Source organism: Panthera onca, chromosome A3, assembly GCF_046562875.1.
Source record: "Panthera onca isolate mPanOnc1 chromosome A3, mPanOnc1 haplotype 2, whole genome shotgun sequence".
NCBI lineage: Eukaryota > Metazoa > Chordata > Mammalia > Carnivora > Felidae > Panthera > Panthera onca.
The window spans coordinates 39,170,828-39,195,431 of NC_138341.1; the positions used below are offsets into that span (position 1 = coordinate 39,170,828).

Consider the following 24,604-nt stretch of genomic DNA (forward strand, 5'->3'; position numbering starts at 1 on the left):
TGAGCCACTAGCTCCAAAAGCAACGGGGTGGGACCCAAGCGAGGACCCACTTGTTCCCAAGTAGGAAACATTCTGAAATCTCCCGTAAGAATGAGTCTTAAAAAATACACAAAAGCAGCACACAAAGATCCTTGGTCTCTACCACCTTAGCTCATCACTGAACAGGATAGACAACTGAGCCTGCTTCTTCTCCCTGGCAATGCCGACTGTGCGTGCCCCACTCTACCAACAGCCTGAGTACAGCTGTCTCAGGGCTCCTCTTCCAGGTGACACGCAATCGATCACTCCCGTCAAAGGGTCCCGGCTATGCACAGGGTACAGGAGCCTGCAAACACTGATGTGAGCCTGCCCTAGGAACTGGGATGGTGACCGGCCACCTCCTCTTCTTACACTGCTATGGCACAGAACAGGATGGGATGGAGACAAAGAGATTCTCTTAAATTCTTTGCATGCAGGCCCTTCACAAACACAGGCAGCGGTGTCCTCTTCTTACAACTGACGCCTCCATGCTCCCCTGCCCTCGTACCTCTGTCAGCTGTCACATTTATACAGACGGGTTCCACAAAACACTTTTTAAATGTGCATTTCTTTAATTTTTAAAAATATACACAGGAGAAGCCATGTGTTTTACATAGGAATACACACATTAACAAAGCATTTGTTATAGTTTTCCAAAATTCTATTATATCAGTCTGAAATTTATAAATTAAGTATAGCAGAACTTTTAAAGTCAAAATGAAATCCCTGAAACTACTGGATGCAGTGGACTTTTTCCAAAATCAAATGAACAGAGAATATGAATATGGTTTGTGTTAAATAAGGTTTATTGTTAGCTTTATTGCCTATAGTCTATAAGATGCAACTTTATTGTGCCTTTGCAAACAGGATACATTTCTTAAAAAACTGATCAAAATTTTCCATACATATAGCTCTATATGATAGATTACAGTGCAACACTATTTTTGTTACATAATTATAGAAATACTATAGAACCCAAGAGCACAGCGTAAGCAAAAGAAATACAATCCTGAGCCATCTGAACAAGATGATTTAATGAATCCTTTTAGTGTAAGTTTAGAAAACACGGAGGAGAAAAAAAAAGATACATGCACACTGCAGTCATGAGCAAAATACATTAAATACCTGTTCCTTGCTAGACACAGGTGGGGGATTATGGTGAATTTCAGACACATGCACACGCACTCACACTCCCATCTACTCCTGCTTCCCTCCCATCCCCAATACATTCACTCCCACCCCTTCCCCAAAGAAAAGATCAGGCACTAAATCCTAGTGAACCCCACATCTGCCTTGCTGGAGAACGTGAAGGGACTGCTAAAATAAGAGTAGAAATCCTCACCCACAACATGAAACAAAGCATGTGCCGTAAGCCAATTCCAGCTGCTTTTGCCTCTTTGGAAGTAAACGAAGCATATGCTCACTACAGTTTACAACTGTAGAGGGAAAGGTCTTGAAAACAAAACTGTTTTCCCTCCCTATCCCCTGAAGTAAAATCAACAGCGGAAAACTCACCCTAAAACTAATTGCCTCATCTGTTATTAAAATACATTTGTCATTCTATTTTTGGTATCTATTCAATCATAGTTCAGTAAGAACAGTTCATGAAGTTTGTACCTGCTTATAGTAAACACTACTGTACCACATAAAACCCACCACGGCTGGACAGGCTTATGAAGCACCAAACCTTCTACGTGTGTGTTCCTTGCTAACATTCGCTCAAGACCACAGCATCCTAGTGTTACCAAGGATAATGTACGTAGAGTTAAGTAACGAAAGGTATTTGGTTTGTGTCTTCACCTTACACATCCTGGTGATGAAATTAACCAAACCATGCCTTCCCTGAAAATAACCTGAGTCTGCTGACTATGCAAACTGACCAGCTCGACTGTCAGTCCACTAATCAGAGGTTGAGCTGGAAAACCAGAGGGCTAATGTCTACCAGCAGCTTGTCTTGTGCGGATAACCAAGAGTTCTTGGTTTTTGCAGTATCTATTGTCCCAAAGGCTGAACCACTGAGGTGGAAAGAACTCACAGCATCAAGAATACTGAACGAACTACACAGCCTGCGGGACTGCCTGGAGAGAAAAGAGGATCCTCATTCCCCACAGGATGTGCTGTGGGTTTTAGTGTCTCTGTGTACATCAGCTGCTACAGAAAGAAAAAAAAAAAGATTAACTCCATAACTTTCTTATTTTCAATTAAATGCTCATACACTCACAAAATACTCACACACCCTATGAATATGAGGTGGCTCTTCTCTTCAACATTTTTAAAATCAAGAGGCACCAATACCCGTTCATTTATGTATTAGAAGTCTCACAGAATCACCACCAAAACGACAGAAATGGCATTTGTGATGATCACATAAAGGAGAAAAAAATCGAAAGACAAACTTAGCCGCTGTATTTCAGACTGTACTTGAAAGCACAGACGCTCTGGCTAAATTAGAATCTAAGGTTCTAATAAGGTTTTCTTGGTTTCGCATAGTCCCATGGCCTTTGTCCGTGACTGATAAATGGAATGGTTCCTAAGGTAATTGAGGAAACCACTCTGCAATTCTGTTTTCGATGTATATTATAATTAGTCTGCCTAGAAAAAAAAAACCCTTGGCTCTGTCATGGCCTTCTGCAAACAGAGGAAGAGCATGGCGAAGAGCATCCTCCTGCACTGTTGACTACACGGCCTCAGCGATAAGGTCCTGACACCACTGGTGAAGGGGGTTCCAGAGCAGAAAGGGCCACATGTTGTATTTCAGCATCTTTGGTTAAGGTCTGGCCTTGTCAAATCCACCTCTCCGTCCCATTTCGTCACCAATGTTTTAAGCCCATGCCTTTAGTTAAAGGTCACAAGACATAATTTTCATGTCAAATCAAGAGTTTCAAATTTCTGGCCCTACCCTGCCCAGTAGGACTGTAAGGACCTTACACAGGAAACTGTAAAATCCAATGCTTCAGTGAAAAGCATGCTCTTTTTAAAGTTTCATGAGCTGCATAGAAAACTGTCAACAGGATTCCCAACACTGGGAGAGGGACAGAGCACTTTGTCCTTAAAAGTGGCCTGAGCCAACTGTATGAAGTGTGTGGCCCCCCAAAATATTTACCACCAGCCTCTAGAGCAACATCTATATTGTACAAATCTTATGTGAAGCCTAAATGTTTTATACGTTTTTCAGGTGGAAAGGTGAGAATAAGAGTTGTGAGTAAAGCTAAATCTGGCCTAGTGAGAAAAAAGAAGTAAACAAACAAACAAACAAACAACCTCTGGATTTTAATTCAAAGGAAAATATAGGTCATAAACCTGTTTTACATCCTCAGCCAGAGTTGCCTGGAATTCTCTACCTTCTGTTATGGAGTCCAACGAGCTTCTCTCTGCTCTCTTCCTTCAATGCTTAACCGGATAGAGGGGAAACTTTAGGGAGGGTTCCAACAGGAAAGCAGAAACATGGCTAAAGTCCCGGTGGGGCCAAGACTGGCGAGGTCGGACAGAGCAAGCGTCGTGCCTGGATAGCCTAACGCTGCCCAAAGCGGTCACCCGGAAGCCTGACCACACACAGCAGTCAAGCAGCGTTCTCCTGCAGGTACTCCTTTCCTTTAGACGTACCCCCGCTCTCCCAGACAAACATTTCAGGACAAACCACCTGGTCTGGTATGGGCTGATATGCTACTGCAAATGCTGACACTTTCCAGTGAACTCAGCACCAAACCTGTTTTCTCCCTCCCTGCGGAAGAAACCAATCTGCAGTTTAAAACACAAAGTGTCCCAGTCCTTTACTTCTGTGTTTTCTTCTTTCTCCGTTTTCTCATCAAAGTTTTCCTATATTGACGTTCAGTTCCATGTCAGATGAAATAAAGTTGCAAAATATTTGGTGATTTCCACAGAACATTCTTCTCGTAATGAACTGACTTAACGCGCTTAAGTCAAACTGACTTAACGCGCTTAAGTCAGAAGTATGTCCAAAGAAGTCCTTTCCATGTAGTTCGTTCATCATATAGAGAAAGACTCTTACACATGGCTATTTCTGGACAGTGCATTAAACGAAGATACCTCACAAGAGAAAAGATCATTATCTGTATCCATTAGAATAATATACAGATTCACAGTCAATGAGATGATACACTTTGCAGAAGAGAGGCATTGAACGGTATACTATTCAAATACAAAAACAGCAATAAACATATTCTGCACTACAGAAAATATGCTAACTTCTAACTTTAAGGATTTAAAGTAATGAGTCTGGTAACTGCATTTTAGGACTGGAACATGCTTCTTCCCTTCCAGGGACACAATGTTTGATGCTGGTGCACATATATATACACACACACACACACACAACACTGTGTCTGCAATGATATACAAAGAGACAGACAGCCAAGTCCTGAAGGCAGATTTCAGAGAATAGGGCTACCAAGACCAAGAGAGCAAATATTAACTTAAGAACACCTCTAACTTCAGAATTTCATTTTATTGAACACACCTTTTAAAACAAGCACCTCTTGGCAATAAAAGCAAAGAAACACAAGTACTCCTTCCACTCTGTTCTAGTGGAAGGCTTCTCACACCAACCTGCTAAATTCATGATGGAATCAGAAACAGGCAGCCCACTGGGGCTACAAGCAGAGCTCAAATGCAGGTCTGCTAACTTCTCGGGGAGAGCTGGAGCAGAGGAAAACACCAAAAAGCAAACTGGGCATCTATCACAGCTTTCTTCCTTAAGCAAAACAAATGCAAATTAGTTTTATAACCACAATTCAGTTTTTCAAACTTTTTCTGAAGAATTTTCATTTAATTTTGTATACATAACAGGAAGTAAAACTTTTTCACAAACATTCTCAAACCTTACAATTATCAAGAAATGACTAAAGTAAAAGCAGGAGAAATATTAAACACATGGCAGGGAGGTTGATTTCTGTTTCTGCTCTTAAAAAGTAAAAAAATCACCATATAATTAAGTACAAAAACCTGCATTGAATGACAACTGCTGGTGTATTTACTTGATCAAAAATGAAGACCAAGAATATAATAAAGCCCTATGATAATATTCATCTGGAGCACTCCCCTCAGTGTGTGTACACTAAAATGTTGGCAAAGTTTCTGGAGCATTAGCTTATATAAACACGGGAGTCCTCAGTTAGCTGCATTAAATGGAACGTTCTCTTCTGAAATGCGCCACAATTCAGTTTCACTTACAAATCGCAAATTAAAGTTATCTCTTCAGAAAAATATCTGTTTGGCATCTCCTGGACTTTGTTCCATTGGACAATATGGACATTTTAATCTAAAGACAAGAAAGAAAACATTGAATCAAGGAACAGGAGCAGTACTGAGCATTCAATTTTCCTCTACGGAATGTCAATGTCTTTAACAGTCACACACTCTCCACACACTCACGTCTGTATTTTGTTTTGAGGGTTAACTGTGCTTTCCCTTATTATACCAGCCAAGCTCTGAAGGGTCACAAATAAATACCAATCAAGCCAGATGCTAAACTGAAGGCTTTCCTTCAGTGGAAATGAGTGAAAACTGTTTTGTAACAAACAAAACAAAGACAACGGTTTTGAAAATTGCTCTTTCAGTTTCAAAAGTAAGCCCAATTTTCCTCCTCCAAAGTTTAGGCTGTGCCTGTCTTTGAACAAGCTTCAAATGGACTGGTCACACAACCCACTCAAGTGCAGCAAATCTAATCTGATGCCAGCGGCTGAGCCTAGAAGGCTTGCTGCCTACAAAGAACGACGCCCAGAACCAGCACGGTCTAGTCACCATCCACCGGCACCACCAGGGTTGCTGCATGGTCTGGGAAGGGCACAGATAGCTTCATTACATGCGAAGACTTTCTTTTAAAAGAAAGACTTTACCATAACAGGTCTCAAGTGAACTCCAATGAAAAATGTTCTAACTGCCTAAGCTAGAAATAGGCTTTTGTGACTTTTTTCTTTTTATTATAAGTTGGGCCCAGTATGAGTATAAAAATCATAAATGTATATACCCTGCGAATTAGCAATTCCAAGTCTACAATTTATATATCACATGTAGATAAAGTAATTCTCTTTACAACAACAAAATGTTTAAATGTTCATTGATAGGGAATTGGTTAAATAAATTATCACATTTCCATAAGGTAGAATACTCTGCAGCTCTAAAAAAAGAATGAGGGCTCTTTCTGTAGCACATAAAAGACCTTCAAAACACATCATTAAGTAAAAAAAGCAAACTTGAGTACCATATAGGGTATGTTACCATTTGTGTAAAGGCAGGGGGGAAATGACAATGTACTGCCTACCCAAAAGTTAAGAGTTAAAGATCATGCTTATAAATCTAATCATCAAATTCATGAACAAATAAAAAGACTGACAAGAAAAGAAAAGAAAAGAAAAGAAAAGAAAAGAAAAGAAAAAAGAAAAAACATCAGATACCACCTTCCCACTAAGTTTCAAAAGAAAATTTTTTTACCAACATTTAAAAAATCACTTACTTGCTACCATTAAACATTTTATTCAGGGCATCTCTTGATATAATATGACCACAGACCAATTTCATGGGTGGATTGTTATCTGTTGTTTGCTGACGAAGAATGGGACAGGCAAATATAGAGTGATACCAGCACTTTTTACCAAGGTCCACTTCAATCTTCAAAAAACAGTAAAAAGGCTCAAGTTACATCTCGGAAAACCATCTACATGTCAATACGCACTGGGAAGCAAAAACATTTATCAGTCTACTCATCCAAATGTATCTTTTTACAGCACTCTTACCTCAAAGACAGGCAGTCTTAGGGATTCAAGCCTTACTTCATAATTCTAATTAACCTTCAAGATTATTTATAACACTACTTTTCAACCAAATTCTGATGTCTGAGGAGTCAAAGGAAGGCAATGCTCTAGATGTCGAACACTCCTGAAAATCTGTCAGAATCGATATACCCTAAGAGCAAAGCCCACCAGAAACCCTGTTTTGCAACACACTCAGGTAGGTGGCAAAATTCAGTGTAATAATTCCTTTAAAGACAGAATAAACAAGGCTTACTTTTATGCAAGCTTCAGATCTGAGTTTCCCATGTTCTGTGTATAATGGTCCAGAGAAACTACCTGAAACAAGGACTTTAAGCTCAAGTTCAGCAAGACCTCTCACAATCTGTACATCAGAGCCATGGTAGGTGTACCAGTCATTTCTCTTCACAGGGAACAAAACAAACAAAAGCTATGAAATCACCTAGCACAATGGTTGGCACACGACAGCGGGCTCCACAAACGTCAGTTCTTTCTGTTTTCTTTCCTTCCAAAATGGTTATCAATATAAAGTCTATTACCCAGACTCTTTCAAGAATGTTGACCAAGTGTAACAGAACAATCCTGAGAAATAATGGTCCGATCATCACCTCCCATTGCTTTACTACCCCAACACACAGGTGTCAGGTGAATTCAGACTTCAGCGTGCTCTGTGCTCATGCACAAATGTCAGAGATGCACGTAGCACAGCTGGGAAGCTGCCAGATTCTTGCAGGCACCTTCCTCAGCAAAGCAAGTGAAGGCTCAACTTCTTTTCACTTGTTCAAATAAGCAAGCAGCAGTCAAGCAGGGGTGCTGCCTGTGTCCTGACCACACTCAGACTGGGAATACACCTGTGTCTTTAATCAAAACAGATCTCTGAGGAGGAGCTGGGGCAGCCAACCGACAGTTACCAGCTGGAAGGTGACTGTGGATAAACCTGTGCACAGGAGTGGCAGACAAAAAGCAAAAGCCAAATGCGTATTTAGCCTTTTAGGATGCATGACACAACCGTGACAGGCATGATAAGTGCAGTCCAAGTTTTAGTGTTTACTGTCAAAGGTCACATACAATGACCTTTGCCACTCCATGTCATAACTCCTATGGCAGCAAAGCTGGAGTCCCTACTATGTGTCCCATATTATTCTAAGCATACCAGTTATCTCTAGTCTTTAACAGCCCCAGAAAGGGAAGGAAGGTACCACAAACTACTGCTTAGAGAAGTAATAGGGTTGGCAAGTGACTAGAGGTGATGTTTAAAATCATGGCCAGGAGAGCAGTGGACACGCAGCACTGGAGGGCCGCTGAGGACTGCACGTATACCAGGGACAACCTTTATTTTAGCAGCTCTGTGCTTATTTTAAGCACAAACCCATGATTTCATAAATATCGATGCTTAACACAAAACTAAATTCAACCAGTTGACTCACCGCTCTTGTATTTTAAAAAACCGTAGTCTGAGTGGTTTCTCCAGGGCCCTGCAGAACACACTGTGTGCCACAGTACAGACGCCACGCACACCTGTGACGTCTTCCTTCACTAGCTCTCTACGTCAAAATTGTATTCGTTTTTTTCTACGTCAAAATTAAAAACCAAAAACTCCAGCGCCTCCAAAATGTACTAGCTCCCCATTTCTATTGTTTTTAATCATGTCTACACATGACATACAAGAATCCTGGCTGAACGGCTACAACGGTGTTCTCTCGTTAAAAGGCAAAACAGGCATTTTAAACCCTTAGCATCCATGTTCTTCTCATGGCAGGAAAAAACAGAATGGTAGAAAGTGGAACTCACAGGTAATTCATCTTTCTGGTTCCAAACTCCTGTGCACTGCCTCTGTTCTATCACGGCTTTGATATTAATTAACGCTGGCAGTGCCACACAACCTGCTGAGAAACTGGGAGAGAAGAGGAAATGTCAGTGCCAGGCCAGGTGTCAGACAGCTTGGTCCCAGGAAACATCAATCCCTCCAGACTCCATGTGCACAGGGTCCTGGCCATTGGACAGGGCACAGTGCCCTCTGCTTTGTTAAATCAGTGCCAAGAAAAAAAAAAAAAAACAAAAACCTTCACATTTTACAAAACCACCAGATTCAATGGGCTCTGCTTATCAGTCATTAACGATATCCTGAAACAGTTTCTTGCTCAGCCTCCTTCTAGACCCTAGACCAGGATGCCCCTGTCCAGGGCAGAAGTGCTCATTTCTCAGACCCAGAAATGCTCGCAGTTGTCTCTCAGCAGAGTCCCTCTTCAGGACTGCCCTCAGTTGAAGCAAGTCACCTGACCAGGGTCACATCTGATGACTGCTCTGGGTGAGGATACAGAAGCCCAGCTTGTCGCCCTAATTTGGAACAGCTTCACAGGCCCACCATGGCGCCAGATCTCCTCAGATATGTGCTGAGGCCTCTGATAAGACTACTCTGCAGTCCAACTTACCCTAATCCTGCGGCTTTCATTCTGCCACGGGGGCTCATCCTAACAAACCTCCCGCGTGTCATCTCCACCATTTCACACTCTGTTCCCCCAGAGAACCTGACCTGCAGCCTGCTCATGCATTATAACAAACTGCCTCAGTGTCTCCTATGCTCAGCTGGAACACCCCACGGAAGGCAGAAGGTACCTTGTTCACCTTTGTAGCTCACACAATGCCTGGCACATAGCAGGGATCTAAAACACTTGAGGAATTAAATAAATAGAGCTAAAGAAGTTATTTTCTTAAACAGGTTCATCGACTTCTTGTTTTCAAGACCCACTTACATGCTTAGATATTAAGAATCTCAAAGGCATTTGTTTCTGTGGGTTATATTATTGTACTAGAAATTAAAACTGACACATTTAAAAAATATCAATTTGTTTAAAATAATAAATACATCACGTTATAAATAACATTCTTACCAAAAAACAAAACAAAACAAAAAATCCATATTTTCCAATCCAAAAATTGTGAGAAGACTGGCACTGTTTTACATTTTTACAAATCTCTTTATGCCTAGCTTTATAGAAGACAGATTCTTATATCTTGTGCTGCATTCAACTTGTTGCAATGTGTTCTTTTGATTTAAATAAATGGGGAAAAAAATCTGGCTTTAAACAGATAGGCAGTAATTTAACTGCCTTTTCAGATAATTGTAATATTCCTTTAATGCCACACCAAAACTCAACAAGTAGTAGATTCTTAAAGGTTAGTTGCAGAGTGGAGTGAATCCTTGCCACTGAATTTTTTTGTTTCCTGCTACATTAAAATCCAATTGTCTGTCTCACACTGTGAATGAATCTTTTACTCATGCACGATTTTATAAGATCACAGTGAATTAAGATCTTCTAAGTGTTAACACATTTCATTACACAATCTCAAAAAAATAAAATTCATTAATATCACCAATCTCATCAGAAAAGTATTGGGAAGGGACCCCTGGGCAGTACAGTCAGTTAAGCATCTGACTTTGGCTCAACTCAGGTCATGATCTCACGGTTCATGAGTTCCAAATCTACACTGGGTGAGCTCAAGCCCCACTGCAGGAGCACTGTCAGCACAAAGCCTGCATGGGATTCTCTCTCTCTGCCCCTCACTCACCTGTGCACTCGCTTGCATGCTCTCTCTCAGATAAATAAGGGAAGGAAGGAAAAGAAGGAGGCAGGGAGAAAGAACAGTATTGGGAAGCTGCATGCCCACAGTGGCAGATACAAGTTTTCCAAAATTGCTATCTTAGCTTAAACTCATGAATTTAAAAGATACAAAAAGATATAGTCAGTTGCTTTCCTTGACATGACAGGCTCACTTCATACATGTGAAAAAACATCTGCCAAAAACCTAAGTGTAATTAACTGTAGTGATTCTAATTTTTTTTTTTAATGTTTACTTATTTTTGAGAGTGAGAGAGACAGAGCACAAGCAGGGGAGGGGCAGAGAGAGAGGGAGACACAGAATCCTAAGCAGGTTCCAGGCTCTGAACCATCAGCACAGAGCCCGATGCAGGGCTTGAATCCACGAGCTGTGAGATTAGGAACTGAGCCAAAGTCAGACACTTAACCAACTGGGCCACCCAGGAGCCCCAGCTGTAGTGATTTTTTTCAAGTAAGAACTATTTCATGAAAAAAACAACTAGTGGGGGCACTTGGATGGCTCAGTTGGTTGAGCGTCCCGACTTTGGCTCAGCTCATGATCTCATGGTCCCGTGAGTTCAAGCCCCGCATCAGGCTCTGTGCTGACAGCTCAGAGCCTGGAGCCTGCTTCAGATTCTGTGTCTCCCTCTCTCTGACCCTCCCCCACTTGCACACACGCGCACACACACACACACACACACACACACACACACTCACTCTCTCTCTCTCTCTCAAAAATAAACAGTTAAAAAAATTAAAAAACAACAACAACTAGTGTATTGGCTCATAACAATCAAGCAACATACACAGGTGTTTTCTGAGACAAGAGGATACTTTGGCTTGAAGTTGAAGTGCTTTATGAGAACTTCCCACTTTGTCACACAGAATATTAAAAAGGTGTGTACTCAAAGGTGAAGATGTAATAAAACTAATAATTTTAAATGTTTTGTCAAGAGCAATCTTTTTTTTTTTTAAGAACAGTCTTAAGTAAAACTAGTGTGTCTTAAACTGCAAGTGTGTGGTGAAATATGATGTGTGGGGAATATGCCAAGTCCTTTAGGAGTCTGGGACCGCTCTGCTGATCTGTGAGCTAAGGCTCAAGCAGTTTAATACACCACTGTTGCTGCACCATCTGTGGAAATATCGGCACAGTGAAAAAGGCTCTGGGGGACCCCCAGAGGTTCACAGATGACACTGCTCTAAGACTGTTTCATCACCAATTGTGATGATCTCCTGAAATACCAACCGTACTCTTCTTCAGAAAGACAAACATTCTCTTCAAAAGCTAGACAGGAAATTAAGAAAAACTAAAGCAAGCAGTGCATATTTCAATAGCAGGACCCATTTCCATACCTGACGCTGAGAGGGGACTCCACCGAGAGCCCCAGGAGGGCACAGGCGTCCCGAGTAAAGATGTCACAGATGTCAGCCCACTGGTTTGCATCAAGTAGGTGAACGTATGGTGAGTTCTCAATCCCTTGTCTCAGGTACACAAGGCTTCCCATCAAAACCTGAATGTCTAAACAAAACCGGTGACAATTTGGAGGTATGAATGAGCACTCCTGAAATAGGGGCTGATGTGGGGGTGGGAAGCTGAGAAAGGCAAAAATTCCCCCAACTGACATAGCCTAAGTTATTAACAATGTCTTTTAAAATTCTGGTCCTTGGGGCGCCTGGGTGGCTCAGTCGGTTAAACGTCCGACTTCGGCTCAGGTCACGATCTCGCAGTCCGTGAGTTCGAGCCCCACGTCGGGCTCTGGGCTGATGGCTCAGAGCCTGGAGCCTGCTTCGGATTCTGTGTCTCCCTCTCTCTCTGCCCCTCCCCCACTCATGCTCTGTCTCTCTCTGTCTCAAAAATAATAAACGTTAAAAAAAATTTAAAAAATAAAAAAATTTAAAAAAATAAAATTCTGGTCCTTAAGCTTGGTTTATCCCTTCACTGTAAATCAAAGAAACAGCATTGAGAGAAAGGGGAAGAAAAGGAAAACACTGAATACGAACTTCAAGTTACTTTACTCTTATACACAGCATAGTGTAACTACCATTATCTAGATGAGTAATGATAACGTCGTAAACGGGGCCACCAAACATTTCTGGCTGTAGAACTGGCCAGGACTCCCACACTGACATTCGGTGTCACTGCTGCCACCTTGGACACTTTGTGGTGGCATGCCTGCCTGCTCTTTCTCCTATCTCTTACATACAGAATCCCCAAAATGCAATGTCTCTTTCTGACTTTGAATCCAAGAGGCTTCAATGTTTTACTTTTGTTCTAGGTCCAATCAGCGATCTAATAATAATCTAAGCGATTAGCATCTACAATTATTTTAGTTCCTTAGCAAATTGGTATTAGATCTCCTTAAGATAAACCTAAATCCCAGTGGTGGCTATAGGTCTGTTCCAATTAAAAACATTTGACTCTAGACTCACCTTTTTGATGATTTAGGGCAAATGGCTGAAAATTTTTAGCATATTGTAATGCTTCTCGCTGATTCGTAGTTCCGCCCATTAACAAGCTAATGAAATACAGTCTGTGTAGTTTAAATTCCAAGGAACTGTTTTGGGCTATGAGCATTTCTCGGTTTGATACTGCCCATCTAAAGGAAAAGCAGAAAAGATTTTAACAGTAATTAAGAGCCGGCAAAGAGTGTCAAAAATTCTTTGAAACCTAACAACACACAAAAAACGGTCTGGTCTGCCATCTTGTGGAAATCAGTGGTAACATCAATCCCTTGGCCCAGAGACTTCTGTAAAGAAAATAAACATAACTACACCCAAAGAGACACTTCAGCTAGTGAAAGTAAGATAAAAATAGTTAAGTCAGATGACAATTAAATATTTAGTAAGGTTTTATACCAAGACAAGATGGACTCTGATGAGTCACAGGATATATTTGGAACTTGTACAAGACCCACTTTGAAGCAGGTGTCAGCCATGAGATTCACTACTCAATTGCCCGTATCCACTACTCTTTTCCTGTTAAACTGGCATGGCATATTTATAAATGAATCATAAGATTCTGAATGGGAACCATCTATTTTTAGACTTTTTGGGGGCACAAGATTTTGTGCTGCACCCTCTGAGATTAAAAACAGCAAACAAGGTTATTTGTGCCTCAAGGTGTTTTCAGTCTAATCCGGCAGATAAAACTACATATATATCACATTTATATCACACTGCGCCATAATGATTTGTACAAACATACTGCTAATGAAGGAAAGAATATCCAATTCTGAAAGATCCAAAGTACAGGGACTCAGGACTCTCCAGTACACACAGTTGGGATAACCAATGTTGAGCTGGGTCTACCACTCCAGGTGGCACTAGGCAGAAAAGTGTACCAACCAGCTGTTAAAATCAATTTTGCAATCAAATGGTAAGGAAGCATTACTTTATCTCTTTAAACAGATTAAGATGTAGAAGCCATATCATATTTTTCATCTGACTTTCAGTTGGACAAATATTCTAACCCATTTCACCAAGGACCAATGGAACGTGAACTGGGTATGATTTATAAACCCGGAGCAGCTCTGCAAACTACAAAAGTAAAATGTTTCAGGTTCCTCATAATGATCAGTTGAATGGGATTAGACTTCACAGAACTCTACTGTTACAGGATCCTACCCTAAGGGTTCCACATGCACATGGGTATTCTAATCAACCTGTTGATGCATCCACATCTTAGAGTCCAAACATGAAGCTTCTGTGACTTCAAAATCAAGGTTATTGCTAAAAATATTTTAAAACTATATTCATCACTTAGACTTTGGCAATATTTACTTAAATTTAAGTAAGCTTTGAAACCTTGCCTGGTCGCAACACCAAGTCTGAGATAAATCCTGCTGACACCAGCAACGTACTTTTGGCAGCAATCTTTCATGAATGCCCAATGCCAACCGCCAGTACCAAAAGTATTGAGCGTCTGGCAATATCTAGCTTGTCAGGGACCTTCGTGATTTCCAGTTCCAAGGAGTACATTTATTTTTATTTTTATTCCAGTATAGTTAATATACAGTGTTGTATCAGTTTCAGGTGTACAATCTAATGATTCCACACTTCCATACATGACCCAGTGATCAACATAACAACTACCCTCCTTAACCCCCCCACCTATTTCACATATCCCCCTACCCACCTCCCCTCTGGAAACCATCAGTTTGTCCTCTATAGTTAAAAGTCTGTTTCTGGGTTTGCTTCTCTTTTTTCCTTTGCTTGTCTGTTTTCTTAAATTCCACATGAGTGAAATCGCATGGTATTTGTCTATTTGGCTTTGCAGCTCCGTCCACATGGTTGCTAATGGCAAGATTTCATTCTTTTTCACGGCTGAGTAATATCTCATTATGTGTATACACCACATCTTCTTTATCCATCTATCTATAGACACTTGGCCAAGCAGTACATTTAAATCATGTTGCTTACCAAAAGTTTATCCTACACCCCTCACTCATAAAATCATGAGTGTGTTTTCCTACTAACAAGGAAGGAGAGGCAGCAAGCTACTTGTTTTCTGTTTCTGATATGAGGTACATGTGTAAGAGTCTACAGAGTCCAAGAAGGGAACTAATAGAGAGTAACTACAAATTTTAATAAACAATGAAAGTCAACAGAGAGGGCAAAGTCCTTATGTAGGCAATTCACAAAGGAAAAAATCTATTTCATTTTCACAGGCAGATTTTCAGGATATAATATTAAAGGTGGGGAAAATTGTCCTGTCTAGGAAAAAATAACTCCCAGTTACAAGAATCTTTAATGGTAATGACTCCAGGGAAGCTGGACTGCATGCATTGTTCACCAACTGTTATGGTGCATGGGCTACAACAACCCAGACCAGGGCATCAGCTCTCAGAGCAGCACCAGGAGGCCAGAAATAATGGGAGGACATAACGGTGGTCCAGAGGACAGTGATTAACACAGTCTATGCTGTCCTACGTTTTACAAAATTACTTTCAATTAAGAAGGCAGTAACTTTTTAAGCAAATGCAAAAGTAAACGAAATTCTTAACTTCTTTTTTTAATCAAAAAAGCTAACAGTAATTGCAAATTACACTTCCTAAAAGTAATCCAAGCCATGAGTTATGATTTTAAGCTCTGCAAACTATATATATATATGTAACCCATTTAACTTGGAGAGGTATTTAAATACTGGACAATGTAGTTCCTAATTTATCACTTATTTTTACTCACTTTCAAATTTAGCTATAAACAAGGCTACAAAATAATCAGAAAAAAGCTAACATTGCTAGTTCCTAACCCCCAGGCCCACCAAGAAATTTTCAGGAGAAGTAAATAGCTATTTCATTACAAAAAGGAGCTGGAGAAATGTGGGGGAAATGCAAACTCCAAATTCACAGAATACAAGTTGTCATGTATTTCTTAAATTACATTTCTTGACCTTCTGTCTTGAAACAATGTATTATCTTCACTTAACTTTTAAATATTATATTAAGCCTAAATCTCACAAAGCAAAGCATTAGATTAACCATTTCTAAGCTTCTCCCTTCCTGGCAAAATGTCATTTTCTACACTAAGGATCTCTGCCCTCAAACGTGTAAACATATATAAGTAAGCATTAAGGTGAAAACCTTGCCTTATAGCACCTCTCCCTCATACCTCCAGGCACCCACATTTGTATTGTCCTGACCCCAATTCCTTGGCCACAGTTGACTGGCCAGGTAAACATGGGTTTTTAAAGTCACACTCTTGGGGCGCCTGGGTGGCGCAGTAGGTTAAGCGTCCGACTTCAGCCAGGTCACGATCTCACGGTCCGTGAGTTCGAGCCCCGTGTCGGGCTCTGGGCTGATGGCTCGGAGCCTGGAGCCTGTTTCCAATTCTGTGTCTCCCTCTCTCCCTGCCCCTCCCCCGTTCATGCTCTGTCTCTCTCTGTCCCAAAAATAAATAAAAAACGTTGAAAAAAAAAATTAAAAAAAAAAATAAAAATAAAGTCACACTCTTGTGGTGTCTCATATAAATGAATTCATCTATCCCTTATCTCCTTCATGATCACTTCATGATCCTGTATCTTTTGTGCTTGAAGTTCTTAATGATTGCCTTCCTTGACAATCAGAACATCTGCCTTAACTAATCTCTGGAATCTGGGTACAAATTTCACAGCAGCATTTTTATCTACACTAGCAGCCTCCCCAGAGAGCTAAACGTTAGCCAGTTCATGATGACTTCTGAATTGATGAAACCATCTTTGGCAGTAAAGTTCTTCTTCAATCTCCTTATAATTACTGTTTTCTTTCAATACGGCCAACTGCCACATGGCCAAACTAACCTTTAAAAAAAAAAAATTGCAATCCAAAGTAGAAGTAAACATTCCTTTTAAACCATAAGCAGCTTTCTGTTCCTAGTGCAATTTAAATTACAGAAGGTCAAAGTGGCTCTACCTTGATTTTTCACATTCATAGTGCTTTTTCAGTACAGCTTCTATCATGACTTTGTTCAGGCCTGCATCTCATCCTGGCTCCGCTCTGTCGATGGCATTTTCAACTTTTTTTTTGTTTTTTAATGTTTATTTACTTTTGAGAGAGAGAGAGAGAGAGTGTGTGTGTGAGTGGGGGGCAGGGGGCAGTGGGGAGAGAGAGAGGGAGACACAGAATCCGAAGCAGGCTCCAGGATCTGAACCATCAGCACAGAGCCTGATGTGGGGCTCAAACTCACGAAGTGTGAGATCATGACTTGAACCGAAGTTGAACTCTTAACCGACTGAGACACCCAGGCGCCCCTCAACTCTTTCTAATCACGTGCAATTTCACTTCTAGCAATTCATCTTTGTTGACCAAGCTCCTCTTTCAAAAATCCATTTCTGTAATATGTTGCACGTGTTTATCTCTGGGGGATGAGGAGGCAAGACAACTACACGCTTGCTGAGGGGTAACGAATGTGCGGTGACCAGTCACTGACAGACTTGGAAGAAGTGATGTGGTTGGCTGTGATCAAGATGCACATCTGTTATTTATGTGGTGATTTGTTATTTATGTGGTGTTTTGGGAGTAAGGTTTGTAGCTTATGCAATTACTTACAGTTTACACAAAACTCGAAGCAGGATCCAGGCTCTGAGCGGTCAGCACAGAGCCTGATGCAGGGCTCGAACTCACAACGGCAAGTCATGACCTGAGCTGCAGTCAGAAGGTTAACCAACTGAGCCACCCAGGCACCCCAACTTTATAAAAGCCAAGAAGGCCCAGAGTGGCACAAAGGAGAAAGATGCAATGTTTGAAGAACTAATAAGCAAGTCCACGTGTCTATGGCACAACTCTTTTTAAAGTAGGCTTCCTGCCCAATGTGGGGCTTGAACTCACGACCCTGAGATCAAGAGCCGCATGCTCCACCGACTGAGCCAGCCAGGCGCCCTCACTACGGCACAACTCTTAAAGAAAGAAAATTAGGTTAGTTTTCTTTTTCTCACCAAGATCCCTGCCCCTCCACTTTTCTTAAGCAGCACAGGGGTAGGTGTCGGCAGGAGCAAGAAGTGGTTGGCCAATAGGAGAAATTAGAGGTGTTTGTCATGTGGTGTGACAAATTAAAGGAGGAAAATAATGAGACTAGAATGGAGACACAGGTTCAGGCCAAGAACCTGACATCTGAACCTAACACATTCAGATAACCTGATCTAGCAAACTTCATTACCATCAAGAGTGATGTGTCCAAGTGAATGAAAGCTGGTCTAGATGGAAGACCTGTTTGCTTTGTGCAGTGAGAAGCCATGATCCTACCTCCCAGTGGAGGTGCTGGTTAATTTTTTGCAAACGAACAATCAAACACAAAGTGAGTAGCTGAGAATAGAGCAGAAAAACTCAAGGGCCAGGCTCAATTGCCACATTTTCTACAACTTTCCTAAATAATCTCTGCAGCCACAGAACTCTTGATGTCCCTTGTATCTGAACCTCTCACATGGCTCATCTCACATTTGTAGGATAGTTTCTGGTCTTTTATAAGGCAGGGACTCTGTCTTGCTCATCTTGGCACACCCTGCCTACTCTGAACGGGGTATACTGATAAAGAATACAGGTTAGTAGAGTCAACTACGCGTGGACTTTAACCTTAGCTCTGCAGTGTGAATTTGGGCAAATGTTACTCAATTCTCTAACATCTGTTTCCTTACTGTAAAATGGGGGTACCTCAAAGGGTTGTGGGCATCAAACAAGGGGGCTAGTTAAAGCGCTGAGCACAGAGATGGGCACAAATAGATATTCAATAATAAGCAACTTAATTTGTATTTACTGAACGGATGAACTCTAATGGTTCTTCAAAGTCATGATTTTTAATAAGAAAATTATACTTAAAAGACAAGAATTATTTGGGCGCTTCCATGTAATACTCAGTGCTGCTTTGGTTTTTACAGTCTCAACTGTGTCGGAATATGATGATATCCGTGTGTCAGTTAACCCTCTTCAAAACATTCAAGTTTTTGTAGCTAGAAGTTCACATTGAATATTCACTTGGGTATTTGCTTCTCTGAGCAGGAATAAGAGGTAGAAGACCGTCAGAGCCTTAAATAACCTGGTAATAACCAAATCCAAAGCACAGGAAACTACAAAAGCACGAAATATAATTGGCCCCCAAAACTTAACCACTGCCTATAAAGCAATACAAGACACATACAAAAAAATAGTTGAGATGTTAAGAAATAGAATGCTATTTTCTAGATAATGGCATTTCCAGCAGAAAACTTTTGATTTTTAATTTTTAAAAGAAAACAACTTACACAACCAAAAAGCCAACTAAACATTCAATTATAACTTCACTGTGATTTGTTAAAAAAAAATTCTGATCCCAAATCTCCTATGTGGGTTATTGAGAGCACCATGAGCTTTAGAACTATTCCTCATTTAAAGAGACACTGTTGGGGCACCTGGGTGGTGGCTCAGTCGGTTAAGCGTCTGACTTTGGCTCAGGTCATGATCTCACGGCTTGTGGGTTTGACCCCCACGTCAGGCTCTGTGCTGACAGCTCAGAGCCTGGAGCCTACTTTGGATTCTGTGTCTCCTGTTCTGCCCTCCCCCGCCCCCCAAAAATAAACATTTAAAAAAATTAAAAAAAAAAAGACACTGTAGACAACCCCCCAAAAAGGGCTAAAAGGCACCCAGTAAGGTCACTGATATCACAATTATCTCTGTTCACTGCCACTCCATTCCCTAATAAAGAGACCTTTTGTGCCTCTTCCATAAAAAGACCCCAAAACAATACTACTGACTTAGGTGACTAAGTTAGAAGCAACCCACTCCACACAATTATCCCACAAAGCATTAAGCATTAATTATCCTAACTGTCAGGCCTCTGAAAAGACTTGGCACATTGTTAGCTCCATATTTAGAATTTCCATGTTATTCCAAAAATAATTAAAACAAGATCCCACCTTCACAGTTAGCTGCTGTCCCCCAGGAACCTAACTGACAGCCTCATCTATTTACTTCACTCCTCTTATAATTTTGCCAATCTGGGTTGGTGTCTATTTCTGGTAATAATGAAAAATATCTCTTGCCAATTCCCACAGACACTCCACTACAACCTTTCAGAAAATTTTTAAAAGGCTTACAAATATATTCTTTTTCTGTTCTCCTCTAGGGCTATATTCTTGGGTGGGGGGGAGTGTACAAGCTTAAGTTCAGTGAAATGAATGACGTTTATTTACTCCACAGACGTGGACTTGGCTCAATGTTATTGGTGACCAAATCAAGTGCTTAAAAAATTCAGAGAATGGCAAAAATGACAAAAATCAAAGTTCAGCCAAAAAAGGTTAAGAATCCTATAACTTTGCTTTAGACACCAAAAAGAATAGCTTAACATTTCTTTTCTGAAATATTTGCAAATGGCAGTTTCTCAGATATGGACTGAGTTCATCACTGGAACTACTAACATTTTACTCATCTCAGACTGGTGTGAATCTTTGTCCTTCTTACATGCTATTTTAAAAAACAATACAGGGGTGCCTGGGTGGCTCGGTTAAGCATCCGACTTCAGCTCAGGTCATTATCTCCTGGTTTGTGAGTTCGAGCTCTGGGTCGGGTTCTGTGCTGACAGCTCAGAGCCTGGACCCTGCTTTGGATTCTGTGTCTCCCCCTTCTCTGCCCTTCCCATGCTCACGTTCTGTCTCTGTCTCGCAATAATAAATAAACGTTAAAAACAAAATTTTTTTTTAAATACAAACTATAGTGTTACGCATTTAATTTACTTCAAACAAAACAAAACAAAACAAAACAAAACAAAACAAAGCAAACAACACGCACACTTTTAATTTGAGCCTCTCCATAATGCAGTGCCTGGTAAGAGTCCCAAAAGCAATGTGAGGCAAGTGGCCACCATGCTGGACGACACAGTTCTACCAATTAGCGATTTTTTTTTAATAAAGTTCTTAAGTATGACATGCTTTTTATTTACTGCTAATAAATAAACCCACAAACCATGAAATCATGACCTGAGCCGAAGTCAGACACTCAGCCCACTGAGCCACCTAGGCGCACCTCAATTTGTTTCTTTTTAATAGAACAGCTCCATCTCCATCAGACTTAGTGCATGGGCACAGTGAGTTAAAAATGTATCCCTTAACTCACCTTTTCTGCCTTTTCAGAATTAAGAACCATCCTGAACAACAACAACAAAAAAAAACCCAAAAAGAACAAAAATAAAAACAAAAAACTCAAGCTCTGGGAAAAAAAAAAAATCCAACTTGAATTCCTTTTCTCCAATGGTATATCTATCAGAGCCTCCTTTCTTCTGTGGTTCTATGTGGCTATTAAAAAATGTCTGAGTCAGCAAGACTGCCCACCTACAGGAAGCCAAAACTAAAAACAAGAAAACAAATACCAGAAACTGCCTAATCATTGTCACCCTCATTGCCAGTGGTAGTCAAGGCTCTGTGATCAGGTACTTCAGCTTGCTGCCTTCATTTTCATTTTCTAAAAACTTTCTCCGCTTATAAATGGTGTTTTATTCACAGATACTACAATTTCTCTAAGTCTGGCAAACACTTTCTTCTCCTTAGATCCACTGTTCATACCACAAAGAAACTACAATGGTTAAGCTCATCCTAATCCCTCTGTGGTTTTTATTTCTAGCCCCACCTAATCACTAGGCTTAGAGATGGAGTCCTTTCATTTTTCAACAGGCTGCCTCATACTGTTCATGGCCTGTCCAATCTAAAATTCTTCTGTGGTCTAAACTAACAGAATATTTTTCTCTCTTCTGTGAAAAAATCTTTTAACTTCTCTCTCTCTGTCTCCTTCTCATAACCATTCAGTTATTGTCTGTTCCCTCACAGTGTTCTACTGAGGCTTTGCAAACTCTTTTAAACTGCAAATTCTTCTAAACAAGTGCTGGGGGCCCCTGGGCCTACTCCTCCGTGTTGAAAAACCAGGTTTCCAAGTCTGCAAGGTTGTAAGCCAGACCACAGACTGTGGCAAATCCAAGAAGGTGGTATTACTCTTTGAAACACCTTTAAGGAAGGCAACCTGAAGACAGGCTTCCCCTGAAGACAGCACTTAAAATGTCAGTAACTGGCTCATACCTATAACAACAGTTTCTGTCTCTCTAATATTTCTCCATCCCTTTGTGTTAAGTTCCTATTACTCTCTTGTTGACACGAGTTACTTTTGGCTTGACCTCTATCTCCCCCATGAAGGAAGAGGTCTCACGTTTGCTCAAAGTTCTCCTTCTAACTATTCCATCATTTACTGAAGTATCCCATACGCTTATGAAGTAAAGCACCATGCCAGGTGCCAAGAAGAACTTAAAAAATAGATAAGGCAATCTGGAGGAGAAGAAAAATCCATATACAAAGTCAGAAATATAAGGGGGCAGGAACAAAAGAGTAGGCAGTGTCCTAACCAGCTCTGTGTATATAATTAGCTGTTGTTCTGCCACTTCTGCCATATCAACATTCTTTTCTTCCTTCTTTCCATTGTCTCTTATCATTTGCAACTGATAGCTAATGCTCTCCAAAGTTCCTTTCATGGCCTCTATCCATACTAATCTGTTTGGTTGGCTTCTGCCTCCCCAAATGTCTAGACTGCCTGGAGGAAGTGCTGCAGCCCCTCGTGAATGGTTCCATGCTGCTGCCTCTCCCAGCGTGGACAAATAGAAAGTGCCATAATGACTGAAAGATACTCTGTCTTGTACCTGAACCAGAATTCTTCAAACTGATGTCCCATATTCGTCAACTTTTGCTATGAGCTGAATAAAGTGAATTCTCTGTACTTTGGATATTAAAGATGCTGAGGAAATAATGGCTTTGTAGCCACCAGTAACAGGCAAGAATTGGAAAAGTCAGAGTTGTTGTAACAGACATTTCTATTAAACTATCATTTTCAAAGCTTCTGTTCTGTAGGTCTCCAATTTTGTGGGTTTTAGCGTTTTGGGGGGGGGGGGTTGGGGACAAGAACAAAGATTCTGTGGTCAGATATGCATGGGGAACATGGAGTTTGGCGACGTTAAATGTTTCTTTAGGACTGCTGATGACCCCTGTAATGTGCTAAAGTAATAAGTCTCTTAGAGAAGAGTATTATTCACGGGACATCATGTGAAGTGCTTCTCATGTGACCTTTTGATTCCATATCCTTTTCTTCCACAAAGCACCTGCCAGGCCTCGATTCGTCCTCTATAAAATGAGTATTTATTTCATAGGGTTATGATGAGAATTTATAAGTTAATACACGTAAAATGCTTAGAACAATGCTCGGTATATAAGCACTCAAGAAAAGTTAACTATAATTGCCGCCACATCCCCCTATACTGATAATATTTACTATGGCAACCTTCCCATAAAAGTGAAGTAACAAAATTTTTACTGTGTAGTAATTTCCACTATTACAACCAAGGGGATAGAATGAACCCTGCCTTTGCCTGAGAGGCACTGCTTGAGGCTACCAGTTAACAGAAAACATTGATAGAAATAATTGATACATATGATATAGTTATCAGTAAGAATCTTAGATCTTACAGAAAAAGCATAAAGTTAAAAGGGTGTTATCAATTTTCTTCACTCCAAAAGGGAAACGCCTTGAGTACTTTGAGAGCTGAGGTGGTCTAAATACTCAGCACAGTCTGTGGCACATGGTAAGCACTCAACAAAAATTTGATGAAAAAAATCCTGAGAAATTAACGGATAAATGACTATCAGTTGAATAACCCAAATATTATTTCCAAATCATTATGTAACAACTGGAAAACCCATACATTTCTATATTTAGGCTCCCTCACTCTTCTCTATAGATGTTTAATCATATAGGTAAAACATGAAAGTAGATGGGAGAGTGGCTATTTAAGAGTTATGACTGGTACTTGACAGAATTTAATCTCCCAGGTGTGTCAAAATCTAATATCTGCTAAAAAACAAAACCCAAAAAAACTGTAAAGGTAATGTATGCCATACACAGTGGTACAATTTGATGTCTATCTTTAAAGACACAGGACCTACCTGCCTCATATTTATAATGTATACAGGAATTTATCATTTATAAATGTACACAGGAATCTATCTCTACATGTTCATCTGAGCTGGTTTCAAAACACTGCAAATCTTTTAAGAACTCATAAATGATCAGAAACAGAAAACTAAATATGCAGAATTAAATAGGTTAGTGGAATTTTACAAAAAAAAAAAAAAAAAAAATCAAGAATCTTCCCACCTTTTTCTGAAAACAATAATCTCAAATACTTCCAATTTTAAAATACCAGAATTCTATGCCTAGAACCCCATAACAGTATCACTGTTTCTATCATCCAGTTTCTTCCTTTTATTTTATGAGTTTTTGTTTTTTTTTCTAAACCACCTGGTAATCCTCACATTAAAAAATTCTAGGACAGGGGTCAGCAAATTATGGCTAAGGTTCAAATATGGCTTGCTGCCCATTTTATATACCAGATGGCCAAGATGGTTTTGTGGGTTTTTTTGTTTTGTTTTTTTACATTTTTAAAGGGTGGTAAAATAAAGCAAAGAAGAATATGTGACAGAGACCTTATGTGGCTTGCAAAACTTAAAATATTTACTGTCTTGCCTTTGACAAAAAACCTTTCTTGATCCTGCTCTAGGGTATTACTTATAGCTTACTCAGTAATTTAAGATAATTCATATCAATGACAAGTTCACAGTGAATCATTAATTTTATAATGTAGTAATGAGCACAGAACTCCTTCATAACAATATCTGCAGTCTTCCTGCATATCACTTAGTTCCAATAGCCAATTAAGTTGTTTTTTTTAGAATGCTAGCACAGAACC

At 40.2% G+C, this 24,604-nt stretch overlaps 1 protein-coding gene across 5 annotated transcripts in view; it reads right to left on the reverse strand.

Annotated features, from left to right (window-relative positions):
- RMND5A (required for meiotic nuclear division 5 homolog A) overlaps positions 1-24,604 on the reverse strand; it is a 78,921-nt gene that overhangs the window by 15,287 nt on the left and 39,030 nt on the right. For 3 of the 5 annotated variants that reach the window (XM_060655806.2, XM_060655817.3, XM_060655813.3), the window contains 5 exons: positions 12,815-12,981; positions 11,738-11,903; positions 8,577-8,679; positions 6,491-6,645; positions 802-5,296 (listed from right to left, as the gene is read on the reverse strand). In XM_060655806.2, coding sequence (XP_060511789.1) covers positions 5,233-5,296; positions 6,491-6,645; positions 8,577-8,679; positions 11,738-11,903; positions 12,815-12,981 — 655 coding nt within the window. In that variant the 3' untranslated portion in view covers positions 802-5,232. Of the gene's footprint in view, positions 1-801; positions 5,297-6,490; positions 6,646-8,576; positions 8,680-11,737; positions 11,904-12,814; positions 12,982-24,604 lie in introns of those variants that run through there. The other 2 variants (XR_014137407.1, XM_081795240.1) reach the window with 1 other exon arrangement.